Source organism: Marmota monax, unplaced genomic scaffold (assembly GCF_021218885.2).
Source record: "Marmota monax isolate L192 unplaced genomic scaffold, Marmota_monax_Labrador192_F-V1.1 WCK01_AAM20220418_F8-fsc00008, whole genome shotgun sequence".
NCBI classification, from domain to species: domain Eukaryota; kingdom Metazoa; phylum Chordata; class Mammalia; order Rodentia; family Sciuridae; genus Marmota; species Marmota monax.
Window position 1 is genome coordinate 16,309,097 of NW_026694432.1, and position 14,779 is coordinate 16,323,875.

Sequence of the window (14,779 nt, forward strand, 5' to 3'; positions counted from 1 at the left end):
AGGCCCTTGGTTCCATGGCCCTTGTGAGGGAAAGAGTCGTCTAGGGAGGGTGTAGGTAAGCTTTAGTATAACTAAACAAAGTGTAAAATATATATCACCATTTTAGAAGCAGGTTTTGGATTTGCTTTCTCCCCCTACTTTATTGGGGAGGACTTGCCATTGCTTTTATCAAGTGCTTGCTAGCCATGGGTGCCAACTAACTTCTTCGATTGAAGGCCGGAGGATCATGTCTGGTTCCAGGAGCCACTTGAGCAGGTCCTGGCATTCGGTCGAGATGCCCAGATGAGTGGGGAAGGACACCCCCTTCTGCTGCTGCCACAGCATCTTGGGGATGTCTGTGTCATCAAAAGGTAGGCTGGCACAGAGCATGACATAGAGGACCACGCCCATGCTCCAGATGTCACCCTTCTTGCTGTCGTGGGGAATACCCTGCAGCACCTCAGGGGCGGCATAGGCTGTACTGCCGCAGAAGGTCTGGCTCAGCTCCCGGCGTGACTTGGGTAATACCTTGGCAAAGCCAAAGTCGGTCAGCTTGAGGTTGAAGCCCTGCAACAAGGCGTTCTCACATTTGAGGTCCCGGTGGGCCACGCCACAGCCATGGCAGTAGCGGATGGCCTCGACCATCTGGCGGAAGAGGGCCTTGGCCTGGCTCTCAGGCAGTGGTCCCCCATTCAGCACGCAGTCAAAGACATCCCCTCCCTCAGCCAGTTCCATCACCAGGTAGATTTTCCCATCTGCAGACTCCAGCATCTCATACACCCGGATGATGTTTTTGTGGTCCAGGGTTCGGACAATCTGGAGCTCCCGAGGCAGGAATCTCTGGATAAACTCTGAGGAAACAGAGAGATGTACATCAAGATCAGAAGGGCCTAACTCCTTACTCCTGACTCTACCCACCATGACTGGGTCTTATTCCTGGGTTAAATAGTTTTAGATATGTCTAGTGGCTTAAACATTGCAAAGTATATTCACTTATTATCTTTTTAATACATTATTCAGAGGAACTACTCTCTGCCAAACTCAGGGACTACTGTGAGACCACAGATATTAAGCTGCTTTGGGGACTTTAGAGGAAGCCACTGAATCTCAGGAGACCTGATTTGCCCACAGGGTGGAGAACCACCTCCTCCTACCCCTACCTTCTGACCCACAGTTCTTTCCAGAAGCCCAGTCTTCCTTTTTCCAGCCTCCACCTGCCTTGGAACCAGCTCCTGCCCTCTGTTAGCCCTGGCTGTGGCGTCTCACAGTCTCTGTTCCCCTCCTGGAATAGGAAAAGCCCCAGGACTCTTCACTTTGTGCCAATTTTATCTTGGATTTGAGGTGTGATGTTCTTGGAATCCCAGCATCACTGTCCCCCACTGACCTACCCCAGGGCCATAATCCTCCTCGGTTCCGACTAAAAGGAAGGAGGGAGATTTCAGTGACTGGAGGAAGTACCCACCCACCTCAGCCAGCCCTCCCTTGCTCCAAAGGGGCCCCAGCTCACCTTCTGGCCCTCCCATCTTGTCTATAATTTTAATTGCCACTTTTCTTTGGTGTTTTTTGGAAAATGCTTCTTTGACTTTTGAGTAGGTCCCTTCCCCAATGGTCTTGCCCAGCTGGTACCCATTGGAGAGCAGAAAGTCCTCCATGCTGTCTAGCGCCTCCTTCCTTCCTGTCACCCTCTCAGCTTATGCTGCCTCCGCGAGGCAGCTCTACTCCACCATCGCCCTTGGCCTGCTCCTTTTCCCCCCAAGGACTTCATCCACAGCCGCCCCCAGCGCTAGAACATTCTCCGTCTGGACACAGCCGCGGGTGGTGGGGAGGGAGAGGGTGAGACATTTTTAAACTACGGACCAATTGTGATGTAAATGCTGTGTGACCCTTGGCCAAAATGGGCAATGGCCCTACCTGCCCTCACCACCACCACCACCACCACCAAACCCAACATCAGTTAAGTCGCCGCCACCGCCTTGCCCGCATGCCAGTCAGTGAGTGGCAGCCTGGTCGCGGAGGGCGCCCGGGGCGTCTGCATGGGCCTGGGATGCCCAGCTCCTCCTCGTGGAGGCTGCCTGTCCGTAGGTAGCCCTTGTCGCCTGCGCCCCCACCCGGCCGCCGGGGGTTCTGCGCGACCCGTTCTCCAAACACCATGCTCTTATAGTTCCCGGCTGGGGCCCGAGCTAAGTGCTGGGCGGCCCGGGGCGACAGGGGGTTCTCCGGCGGGAGGAACAGGCTCTGTGAGGTCAGCACGCCACGACCCGGGTCACAATGCAGCCCTCCCCCTCGACGCCCGGCCTCGGGCGCACCGCAGACACCTGCCCGGCTCCCCCTGGACCGGAGCGTCCTCCCGCGGCCAGGGCTCCGGCAGCTGCTTCCAGCCTGGGACCGGCCTCGGTCTCGGCCTCCGGCAGGTGAGCAACGGCCAGCGGGGCGGGCGCGGGCAGGGGGCGCACGGCGGCTGGAGAGCGGCCTGACCACCACTCCCCGCGCAGAGCGCCCCGGGGCCTGGACATGAGTGCCCAGGAGCCGCCCCAGGGTCGGAGATTCCCCATTGAGGCCGGAGACTCCCCTGGCCTTGCTGCCGCCCCCGAGTCCCAGGACAGCCCGGAGCCAGTAGCTACGGAGCACAACCCGGTCAGGTGAGACCGGCACCGCGCCCCGCCCCGCGGCCCCTCCTCCGGGCTCCGCCCTCCGCCGCATTGCCCATCCCCCGGGCCCTGCATCCACGCCCCAACCCCACAGGAGCCCGGGGGTGCCCCAAAAGTGTAGGCCGGGCCTCAGCGCCCCTGGTCTCGCGCCGCTTTCCCCAGGCCGCTTCGACGCTGCCCCGGCTGCCACTGTCTGACGCTGCTACACGTGCCCATCGACGTCTACCTGGCCATGGGCGGGAGCCCCCGGGCCCGCGCCACCTGAGTGCGCCTGCGCAAGGGGGCTCCGCGGGAGCCGGGCGGGACGAGGCCAGCCGCGGGCCACCACGCTGAGGTCGCACGCGCCGAGCACGAGACAATGATGCACATTTTAAAATAAAAGAATGATGCACATTTTAATAAAGCACAGCATAAACTGTTCTTTCCATTCCGGGCTGGCCGTGTATGTCTGTCCGTCTGATGGGCTGCTTGCCTCCTCCCGCGGATCTGACCCTAGGGGCCCGCCCTTCCACGTCTGCCTTTTTCTGGCCCGACGCCACCCTTCTCCCTCCATTTCTTGTTGGTCATGTTCCCCAGGGTCCTGTCATCGTCCATCTTTCTATCTCTGTCCTTGGGTCACCAGTGAAATTCAGATTACTACGCTGGACGATGGCGACCTACTGAATCCAGGGAGGGACAGGTGGGCAAACGGAACTTAGAAAAAAGACTGGCCACACCAGGCTCATGTCATTCTCCCAAACTGGAATTAGGTTTTGCTGTCTGCCACTTTGTGATCACGGGCACCTCTGGCTCTATTAGAGGGGTTAGGGTCTGAACCAGTTCATTTTGAGTAAGATTCTCCTAGGACTGGCGGGATCACAGAGAGCCTGGGAAAGAGATGGTTTGGAAAACTGATTTCTTCCTTATTTTACAGGTGAAGGAATTGAGTGATGCTGGCACACTCCTCAGTGTCCTCAGGCTAAATGCCTTTAAATCCATCCGTAGGAGGAGCCCATGACTCGAAGGCTGCCCAAAGCTGAACAAGTATTTTCTGCTTTCCAATTTTGCTTTAATGAACCTTATTATTTTTATTTGGGGGGGGGGGAATGTAACCCAAAGATCAGGTTAGTCTCCTGTCCCCAGAGATCTAAGCACAATTGACTCAATAGGCCTCCCCTAGAAGTCCAAGCCTCTCCCAAGAGCACTTCAGATCCCACTTCACCTGAAGGGGACACCCTTCTTGGTTTCCATGCAAAATGCTCTCCCAGGCCCTTCCAAACTGCCATGCCCCAAAGGTGAATCCTTTCCATGCTTCCTTTTTGTTTTCTCATCTTCCTTACTTCTTAAAAAAAAAATTGTAGTAATAGATGGACAGAATGTCTATTTTTATGTGGCTAAGGATCAAACCCAGCAGTGCCTCACACATGCTAGGCAAGCACTCTGCTACAGCCTTAGTCCTCCTTCCTTACTTCTTTCAACCCCTCTTCTCAATTCTCTTTTCCTTGAAAAACACAGCCAGGTGTAGTGGCACATGCTTGTAATCCCAACAATTCAGGAGATTGAGGCAAAGGACTTAAAGTTGAAGGGCCAGCCTAAGCAACCTAGTGAGACACCGTCTCAAAAATTAAGCCAAGCATGGTGGCGGGTGCCTGTAATCCCAGTGACTCGGAGGCTGAGGCAGGAGGATCACAAGTTTGAGGCCAGTAGTGAGACCCTAAGCAACATATGGAAACCCTGTCTCAAAAAGTTTAAAAAAGGGCTGGGGATGTGGCTCAAGCGGTAGCGCGCTCGCCTGGCATGCGTGCGGCCCGGGTTCAATCCTCAGCACCACATACAAACAAAAATGTTGTGTCGGCCGAAAACTAAAAATAAATAAATATTAAAAAAAAAAAAAGTTTAAAAAAGGGGCTGGGGATGTGGCTCAAGTGGTAGCGCGCTCCTGGCATGCGTGTGGCCCGGGTTCGATCCTCAGCACCACATACAAAGATGTTGTATCCGCCGAAAACTAAAAAATAAATATTAAAATTCTCTCTCTCTCTCTCTCTTAAAAAAAAAAAAAAGTTTAAAAAAAGAAAGGCCTAGGGATGTGGCTTAGTGGTTAAGCACCCCTGGGTTCAATCCCTGGTACCAAAATAAATAAATAAAAAGTCTAGGGATGTAACTCAGTAGCAGAGAGCCCCTAGGTTCAATCCCCAATACCAAAAAAAAAAAAAAAAAAAAAAAAAAGCAAAACATTTACTACTGCTACCTTCCACGAGCTTGGTTTGTGAGGGATGTCAAGATTCCAGACACTGATTGACCTTGCCAGTGGTCCAGATCTTGGGGGGCTAGTTAGCTCTAATATATTCATGAGCAAGGGGAAAGGGGTATTCCAGGTGGAGAAAACATTGTGGGCAAAGGCCTAGAAGCAGGAAGGAGAGAGGGTCAAGTTCAAGAAATTCAGTTCAGTGTTCACCAACACCTACTTGGGCCATGCTATGTGCTGAGAGTTCATGCCTCATGCAGGGAATCCAGGGATGGGTTAGTGAAGCTGAGTTAGGAGTCCTCCTAATACCAGGCTGAGGAGTTTGAACTTTGATTTGTAGGTGACAGGGAGTATAACAGGCTCCAACCAAGGTCACTTCATTCTCTCATTTATCTTCTCCATGTCCATCTTGTTCTGTTCTTTCTCTTTTGCACTGGAAATGTCTCTGGCCTAAACTCTAGTCCTGAATTCGAGTCCTGCCTCTGCCACTTACTGACTGTATGAACTTAGACTTCTAAGCCTCTCTTAGCCTCCATTTCCAAATCTGGAAAATGGGGTTAATGACCCCTGCTGCAAAACTTCCATAGGTCATGCTTGTACAGTCCCAGGCAGCACATGAGCAGGCCACAACTGCTGCTGTTCCAACCTTGACTTCCAGGGGCAACAGAGAGACAGAGAGCCAAGGACAATGTCTCCAGGGGCTGGGTAGCCAGCCCTGCAGGGGGTTGGGAAAACCCTCTTGCCAACTTCCCTGCAGTTCTGCTATGGAGTCTAAGAATGGGGTGGGGTTGGGGGGCATTTGCAGAAGATTCCCCAGGTGGGAAGGGCAGAGCTGCTTTCTTCACCCTCAGGGGTAAAGCTTTTCCTGGACCCCAGTGCAGGACCTCTGGGTCCCAGCCTTTTTCTCTGGGTCTGAGCAATGAGGAGGGACTCGGGGAAGGGATATGTTCAAATCACTTCCTTTCCTGACTTCTCTCTCAGACACCTTATTAGCTGGCCCCTCCCTAAGGAACCCCCTTTTAGAAGGAGGGGGCGAACTACAGATGGACCCCCCAGGTTACCATAGAAACGGCAGGAAAAGGGTTGCTGTATCGTCATGGTAACAATTGACGTCAGCACTACCCTTTCCTATCGCTTGATATGAGAGGGGGGCAGCCACCCCAACCACAAGCAAATCCCCCACAAAGCCTCCTCCCCATGCTGAGCCAATCAACCAAGGGTCGACAGGCTTAATATAGCACAGAGTTAAAAGCACAGACTCTGATGTCAGTCAAACCTCAGTTCAAATCCTCTCCCAGCCTCATCCTAGCTGTGTGAATTTGAGCAAGTTCCTTAACCCCTTGAAGTCTCATAGGTGCAATGGAGATAAATGAGCCTCCACAGGTTTATGATGAGAATTGTCCTGGGCCACGCAGGTATCAGGTGTGGGGACTAGTCCACAGGAAGGGCATGCAGACATTAGTTTATCATCTTGGGACCTGTCAGGGGTTGTGGTTTCTAGAGGGACCCCAAGGACTGGGCTAGGTTTGAAAATCTCAGGATTTGGGGTATTGTGTTAGAACCAAAGATAGTGGAATTTCCAGGCTCTCAGGAAACCCCAGATGCCACTTTCCCTGAAACCCCATCATATCCGGGTTCTGACCCAACTTCCTCTTTCTGCTCCCAGCTGTCTTGTACTATGTCTTATCAGCAGACTTCTACATCTCTTCCTTCCCCCACCCACATTGGTACCAAGAATTGAACCCAGGGACATTTAATCATTGAGCCACATCCCCAGCCCTTTTTATATTTTATTTAGAGACAGAGTCTTGCTAAGTTGCTGAGGCTGGCTTTGAACTCCCAATCCTCCTGCCTCAGCTTCCCAAGCTGCTGGGATTACAGCTGTGTGCCAATGAACTAGGCAGCTCTCTCTCTCTCTCTCTCTCTCTCTCTCTCTCTCTCTCTCTCTCTCTCTCTCTTCTCTCTCTTTTAAGAGAGAGAGAAGAGAGAGAATTTTTAAATATTTTTCAGTTTTCAGTGGACACAACATCTTTATTTTATTTTTATGTGGTGCTGAGGATTGAACCCAGTGCCTTGTGCATGCCAGGTGAGCGTGTTATTGCTTGAGCCACATCCCCAGCCCCAGCCTTCTCTCTCTTGAGCTTCCATCTGCGTCTGCTTTATAGGGGAAAAGGATGGGTGACAAACATCACCCATGGGCAACCCCATGCCAGGTGGAACCTTGGATGGACACAGGGAGATGGGTGTCCCAGTTCCTACTGTCCTCTCCCCACCCACCTTTCAGGTACAAGGACCAGAGACTTTCTCATTCCCTCCCTTTTCCCCACCCCCCAGCCCAGGCAACAATAGTTCATTCTGCCCCATTTTCACTGCCAACATCATGAGGGAGGCCCCCATCTCTAGCCATCTGGATTCCTCCAGCATCCCCCAACCAATCCCCCTACTTCCTTCCTTGTTTATTCCTCCAGTGCAGAATTAGTTTATAAAGACCACAATCTCAGGAAGGGCATGATGGTGCACACCTGTAATCCCAGCAACTCTGGAGGCCAAGACAGGAGGATCACAAGTTCAAAGCCAGCGTCAATAACTAAGCAAGGTCCTAAGCAACTTAATGAGACCCAGACTCAAAATAAAAAATAAAAAGGTTGGGGGTGTGGCTCAGTGAGTTCAATCCACTGTACCCAAAACAAAAACAAATGAATAAAAAACCACAATCCCAGCTATATCATTTCTATTTAAATCTCATTAATGACTTCATGTCTTTTGTCAGGCCACAATGGACACACTCAGCTCCTCACAAAAATCTCTTCCCACTTTTAAGCACATGTACCTTCTGCCTGCAATAACTTCCCTCAAAACCCCACTTTCCCTTCAGGTTCACCCATTGTTACTTCTCAGAGAAGGCTCCTCACAGCCATCCATCTCCTCCCATAGTAACTGCTTGTCCCAGTGTCGATGATCCCAGTTTCATGCCCCTATGGACTCACGAAGGGCTGGGACTGTGTTTTATGCATCTTGACATTCCCAGGTCTATGATGGGAGGGCTCAGCAGTCTGCAGCTTAGACCAGCTGGTGAATGACTGCTTGATTAGTCCACAGGGGTGAGGCTAGGTCCTGGTTAGGAGCTACCTGAACTGGCCCAATGGTGGGAATGGCTCTCATAAGGAACTGAAACTTGGACTGAAGGGTGAGAAGCAGTTACCCAGGCAAAGGTATGGAGGTGGGAAATGTCCTGGCACTGAGATTGGCAAGTGATGTCTGTGAACTTGGTGTTATGCAGGGGGATGGTCATATTCATGTTTGGAAGGGCAACCCTGACTGCCCTGTGGGGACAGATCATATGGGGGTGTAGGATGCAGCAGAGAAAAGGGGGGCTGTTGTAGTCCCCAGGTATAAGGTAAAGGGACCTTCACTGGGCCAGGTGTGGATAGTGAAAATGGAAACAATGGGGTTTTGTTTCATTTTTTCTTTCTTTGTGGGTGGGTTTATGTGTCACTGGAAATTGAATTGAGGAGCATTCTGCCTCTAAGATATGTCCCCAGCCCCTTTTATAAAATTTGAGACAGTGTCCTGCTAAGTTGCCGAAGCTGGCCTTGAGCTTGCAATCCTCCTGCCTCAGCCTCTTGAGTAGTTGGGATACAAGCATGCACCACTACACCTGGCTAGCAATGGGGTTTTAGATATGTCCTGGAGAGGACAAGATTTCATAACTTCTTCAATAAGAAAAGGAAGAAACAAGACAGTCAATCTAGAACCAAGCTCAGATTTTAGATTCAGACAAATGGAAAATGGCCAAGCTGGGGATGTGGAATGGAAAGCAGATGTGGGACATGTTTGCTATGAGGCGGGACATCCATTGGAGGGCTCCAGGAGAAGGGTGGGCTGAAGAACAGAAGTGTCTGACCTAGGCTGAATGCAGAACAAGTGGGAAGGAATAGGACTCCAGACACAGGTTGTAGAGGGCCCAGGAACAACTGTGATTAGGTGGTGAGCAGAGGATGAGAAACTTGCCATGGAGCAGCAGCAGCTGGTGAGATAGTGAGAAAATCAAGAGTGCACAGTGTCCTGAGAAAATCAAAAGTGTACGGTGTCCTGAAAACCAGGGCCCAGCAGTATCTCAATAAGAGGGAGTATTTTTGACTGTGTTGAAGTCAGCCACTGCTAAGAGGTCAAGTCAGATAAAGACTTGCAAGCATCCTTTGGATTTATGCAACCAAGAGGTCAGTAGTGACCTTGAAGAGCTGTCCTGTCCAATGCTGGGGGAGGAAGCCAGATTGCAGGGGTGGGAGGAGGAAGTGGAAATAACTTGTGCACACAACTCTTTGAAGAATGTTGGCTGTGAAGTGGGGGCTGGAGAAGGGTGTGGTTGAAGGAGGGCTTTCTGTTTTTTCAAAGATAGGAAAGACTAGAACCTGTTTGCTTGCTGATGGGAAGGAGCCATCAGGGAGGGAGAGGTTGAAGATGGGGAAAAAGAAAGGGATTGGAGGAGGGAGATTCCCCAAGGAGGGAAAAGAGATTAGTTCCCCAAATATGGCTGCACAATTGGAGGGGGCAAGCCAGGGCCTGTGCTGGGCTCTGGGGGCTCAAAACAGCTGCCCACTCTCCCAGGCAGCCAGTGTGAGTCACTAGGGGGGAAATAGCCCAAACTGGCAGTGTGGGAAAGGGAACTGGGCCAGTGAGTTCCTCTGGATCCCCAGGGCGTCAGGAGCAGGGCCCAGCCTGGGCTCCAAGCCCTGAGCCCTGAACCCCATGCTCTAAGCTAGACAAGGGCACAGAAAGATTGTCTCACCCTTTATAGGAGCAGGAACAGTCAAGGAAGCTAGAGTTTACTTTTGTTTTTGTCTACCCAGCTCTGAGCCTGTTTCTTCTTCAGCCCCAAAGTGAGCCCAGCTCAAGGATTTTTAACTTTTGGGGGGTAGGTGTGAGGATCCTTTCTATTCTTTAAAGACTGATGTGTTGGGAATTGTGCAGATCCTTACCACCCGGGCCCTCTGAGGTGTGGGTTCCCTATGAGCACAACATCCCACTAAGGAACAGAGGCTGAAGGTCCTGGGGGGGGGCGGTGGAAAATCGTTTCTCCAACACACACAGCTGGTCTTCCTTGCCTTTGGATCCCTCTGCCTGTCCTTGTGCTTTTGTCTTTGGCCTAAGGGTACACATCTCTAGGGAACCTGAAGATCTGATGACTACCCCCTCTGTTGAAGCTGCTGGAGAGGGCATAACACGGACTAGGCCCCGCTGGAGAGACCAGCTCGGCCCCCAACTTCACCTGACAGCTGACGCCTCTTGCTAAAAACAGCCGGCCCTGGGGGAATATGGGCTTTCAAGCCTCCCCGCCCCCCATGCTCAGGAAGGTATTAAAAAGGCCAAAACCGGGGCAGGCGGGTTGGACACCATGCTATTCACCGAGACTGCCCACTTCGTGGTGGATTTTCTTCTGTCCCGGTGAGGGGAACCAAGGGAGGGCAGTGGCGGGATAGAGTCCTGGCCTGGCAGCACGGTTGGGGGTTGGAGGGAGGGGGTGCCCAGTCCGGAAAGGTTCCGGGGATCTTGGTGGGGAGGAATCTCTGAACCCGCTTCCAGTCCCTCTAAATCGACCAGGAGTGATTCCGACCCACGCCTCGTCTCCTCCGATCCGAGTTGGCTCCCTCCTCCGGTCAGTCGTGCCCTCCCTGGGTGACACTGTCCGGCTCCCCCGCAGGCGGCCCCGGGCCACGCCCCCGCACCGCCTGGACCAGGATCTGTGTTTCTGGGGCAGCCGGGGCCCCACCTTGCCAGAGCCGGCCGCCCGCCGCAGCCTGGGCGACTACTGGCTGAGCCCGCAGCGCCATCGTCTGCCGGGCGCTGCCTGGCGCTGGCCCGCGCGCAACCTGACGCTGCTGCCGGGCTCCACGGGTCTGGCGGACGTGCCGTCGGCTCGCTGGCCTTGCTGCTACGGCGCGCGCCCGCGCCTCACGTGAGCGCCCGCGGGAACTGGCCCTGAGAAGGGGCGGGGCGAGGCCTGAACGGGGGCGGGGACTGAGGAAGGGGCGGATCCCCAAAGTTATGGACCACCAACTAGGAGGGGCGGGGCTGTTGGGGAAGGGCGGGGCTGTTGGGGAAGGGCGGGGCTGTTGGGGAAGGGCGGGGCTGTTGGGAAGGGCGGGGTTGTAAGTGAGGGGCGAGGCTAAGGGGAGGGGAGGGGCCCAGGGGAGGGGGCGGGCCCTGAGGGCGTCAGGAAGGGGCGGGGCCGGGAGGACTGAGCCAAGACCCGCATTGTCCCTATCCTGTCTTATGTTCCCGCCCTCTAGGTGGAAACACCGTTGGCAGAACATTAACTACCAGTTCTTGGGCAAGAGGAAGAGACACCTAGTTCCCCTGCGTCCGTGAGAACTGGTGAGGTACAGGGCCAGAAGGGTGTGGTCTGTGGGCGGGACCTTGTGGAGGATGGGGTCGTGGGCGGGGCTTAGCTGGATGTGGGGAAGAGCAAGGCAAAGCATCACATGGGGCCCAGCCACCTTTAGCCTTGAGGTTGGAGGATATGAAGGTGTCAAGGTGCGTGGGAGGGTTCCCACAGGCTGGATGTGAGTCCCTGCAGAGTTATCCTTTCTTGTCCTTTTGCAACCACCACATATTTTTAAAAAGATTGACAGATATGACATTGAAATATCTAATCATCAGAAGACACTCAAAAAAGTAGAGTCCCAAACCTAATGCCAGTTCTGTGCCCATCATAGGAAGTTTTGGGGACCAGGATAAGTTGTTTTCTGAGTACCAGCTCAATCAGCCTCAGAGCAAGAGTGACTCCACCCCAAGGCCTAGTGATCAAACAGAATGAACAATGGGAAGGAAGACTGGGGATCTGGGAATCAGCTTGAAGGGTGCTGTCAAGGCAGTCATCTTGTGTGTGTCTGCATTCTTCACATTTCTATGCATCTCTAAAGTCAGTGCCCACCTCTAAGTACAATTGTTTATCTGTGTGTCCATTTATTTACTCAATAAGGGCTTATTTATCAAGGGCCTATTTTGTAGTTTGTGCTTGGTTTATACAATGTGTTAATCACTGGGTTCACATTGGTGAAATAAATGGTTGGGGCCCCTGCCCTTGTAGAGCTTACACTTTGGTAAGGAGGTGAACCATAAAGAAGAGTTAAACAGTGTGCTGTGTTGGAGACTAGGAGTGGGCCATCTCATGTGGCTACTTCATATGAGATGGGTGGGGACTCTGTCTTGCTTACAAATCCAGAATAGTGCCTGACACATAGTGGAACTCAAAAATGTTGAAGGAATGCCTGGGCTGGTCAGGAGTTCCTCTCTGTGGAGGTACATCTTAAATTAACCTTGAAGGATGAGGATCCAGCCATTTCCAGCCCCTAAGAAAAGTATTTTGGGTGGAGGAAGCAGCTCATATCTGGTTGCTGACCTCTTGTCTACTATCATGGAGAATTCATGTTACAGAGCCTTTGTTCCTGTCTGTTGTCTGTATGATCTTGGATGCCCTCGGGCAGGTTTAGACAGGGCCCCTCCAGGGTCCCTAAAGGTGAGGTTATTGCTGAGCTGATTCACTCCACTGGGCAACTCTGGCCTAACCAGCCCAGCCTGGCCTGGTCATTTCCCTGAAAACAATCTTTCCCTCAATGGCATCAGTCCCATGATTTCTGGCTCCCTCCCAGGGCATCATCCTGTGGCCTGTAAGGAAGTCCTTCACCCTGGCTAACCACAGTCCCTGCTGAGGTAACCTTGGCCTTGTCCTCTCATTTGGCCTCATGGAAGAGGGGTAAGATGGGCTAGGCCTGTAGCAGCAGGTCCTGCCTAGATAGAGAACACAATAAAAACCTGACAGAATGAGGGTGACAAAACCTGGCAACCCCAGGCAAGTGAACCTCAAAAGACAAAGATAATCACTCATCTTAGGATCCTCTGTCACATCCATAATCTCATTTAATCCTTCAACACCCCACTTTATAGGCAGAGAGGAAAATAGTGGCAGATCTGGGACCAGCACCCAAGCGCTTGATAAAATAGTAATAAGAACTACTGTTCATTGCACGTTCCTCTCTGCCAGGTACTATGCTAAAACTCTGCATACATTTTCTTCTTTAAGCCTAATCACAATGCTGTGAAGTGTTGTCCTCAGACGAGGAGACTGGGGCTCACAGCCATTGAGTGACTTGTCCAAATACGCCAGCTAGTTCTCAACTGGACCAGTTTGGGCTCAGGGAGTTAATGTACTCGTGCGATACTTCCTGTGCCCTCGGGTTTCCATAGTAGCATCACAGATACCTGTTTTCCAGGGATTTGGGGACACAGGCTTCAGGCTTTTCACATGATGATCCCAAAGCAGACTTGTACAGGTTGAGCAGAAAGCTGGCCTGGGACTGGCAGTACTGCGTGATCCACTGTCCCCTCTCTATGGATGAAGAATATCTACCTTTCCTCTCCCTCCTGGAGTCTCTGAGTTCCTGTCCTTCATGCCCCCAATAAAACACCTTCTGTCTCTCTTGGGCACTTTCCACTTTTTTGGGAGGAGGATGACCTGAGTTCTTTCTGGGGACATACAGGAGTTTACTGAACCCACAGGAGTGGGGGGCATCCTCCATTGCCTCACACTAAGTGCATCCCACCTCCAGTAGAGTAGATTGAATGAACCAGACCAGCTCCTGCTCCCCAGACTCTCCCCCTGCCACACAAAGGCAGAGACATACACTAGCTGACTAAAAGGTCTGAGGTGTGGGTGACAGAGTTTGTTTGGGGCACAGTGGGTCCTCTGATGGGTCAGCAAAGACTTCTAGGAGATCCCTGGAGCTGGTCTTGACAGGTGGGCAGGCACTGGGTGGGCATGCCCAGGAAGAAGGGCAGTGCAGAGGAAGGCTTGGCGATTTGTAGATTGAAGTGTTTGTCCCACTGAGGGAACCATGGGACTGGCAGCCAGGTGAGCCCTGCCTGAACTAAGGCAGTGGACCAGAGCTTCAGTGACTCAAAGGCCAGAACAAGGGATGATTGAACACTATGCAGGAGGAAACGAGGAACCATGATCTGGTTGAAGCAGGGGAGGGACATGGCTCAAGGAGTGGTCTCTGCCTCTTCATCGGGTTCAAGGCCTCAGGCTGTCTGTCCCTGTGGTTTCTCTTAAACACTGTCTCAGGTCCTGTCTGGGCAGTGGTCCTACCTGAGCCTCCCTGAAAGGTCTGGTGGGAGGTGCTGATGGCTAGAGGAAGAAGTCTTAGGGCTGTTCCCAGGAGCACCAGCTCTTGGGAACAGCAGACTCCCAATACCCCTCCCTCAGTGGAGCCCCGTCCCTGTGCTCCCCTGAACTTCTCCCCTGCCCTCTGCCCTCACCTAGATCATGCCACCATTGCCTTTGTTTGGAGCAGTCCAGTTGACTCTTCCCTGGGTTTCTTGTCTCCAGCTCTGTCTGCTCCTATCTGTGTCCACCAGAGCCTGTTTGTCTGTGTCTTATGGGTGCCTGTGGGACACCAGGGTGACCTCCAAGAGCTGCTGGAGTTCTAGACAGACATCCGGGTTAGAGATCCAGACTTCGGTTATTAGCATATAGATTCTCTCAGATACACATGGGGGGAGGCAGAGATCTTTTTTTCTCTGTCCAACACAAATTTCTCTCTAGATACAGAGATCTAAATGACATCCCAAAGGCACCTTAAGTCATCCTGACCCAAACAAACCACTCTTTCCACATGTAACCCTCTGATCTTGGTCTAGGTTTCCTGTGTGGGGTTCCTCACTCCTCAACCCAGTCACCCATGCCAGACGCTTAGTACCATCTTCAGCCTTTCTTCCTCCTCATCCTAACCTCCTTTCCCACATCCTGTCCTTCTGCCCCTGAACATCTCCTTATCTCTCTCCACCTTCCTCCACCTTTTGGTGCCATTTAAGAAGGTAAATCACTCATTTCCTTTGCAAACCATTTCTTCCTTCAGCCTTGAAGACA

General features: G+C 52.5%; 2 protein-coding genes across 2 annotated transcripts; one reads left to right on the plus strand and one right to left on the minus strand.

Annotated features, from left to right (window-relative positions):
* Positions 1-168: 168 nt before the first annotated feature.
* Positions 169-1,631, minus strand: Tssk3 (testis specific serine kinase 3). Its single transcript, XM_046418801.2, has 2 exons — positions 1,487-1,631; positions 169-830 (listed from the first exon to the last, which is right to left on the minus strand). The coding sequence occupies exons 1-2, from the start codon at positions 1,629-1,631 to the stop codon at positions 169-171; spliced, it is 807 nt and encodes a 268-aa protein (XP_046274757.1).
* A 616-nt stretch (positions 1,632-2,247) lies between these two features.
* Positions 2,248-3,047, plus strand: Fam229a (family with sequence similarity 229 member A). Its single transcript, XM_046418800.2, has 3 exons — positions 2,248-2,390; positions 2,472-2,618; positions 2,790-3,047. The coding sequence occupies exons 1-3, from the start codon at positions 2,248-2,250 to the stop codon at positions 2,890-2,892; spliced, it is 393 nt and encodes a 130-aa protein (XP_046274756.1). The 3' UTR covers positions 2,893-3,047.
* Positions 3,048-14,779: the final 11,732 nt, after the last annotated feature.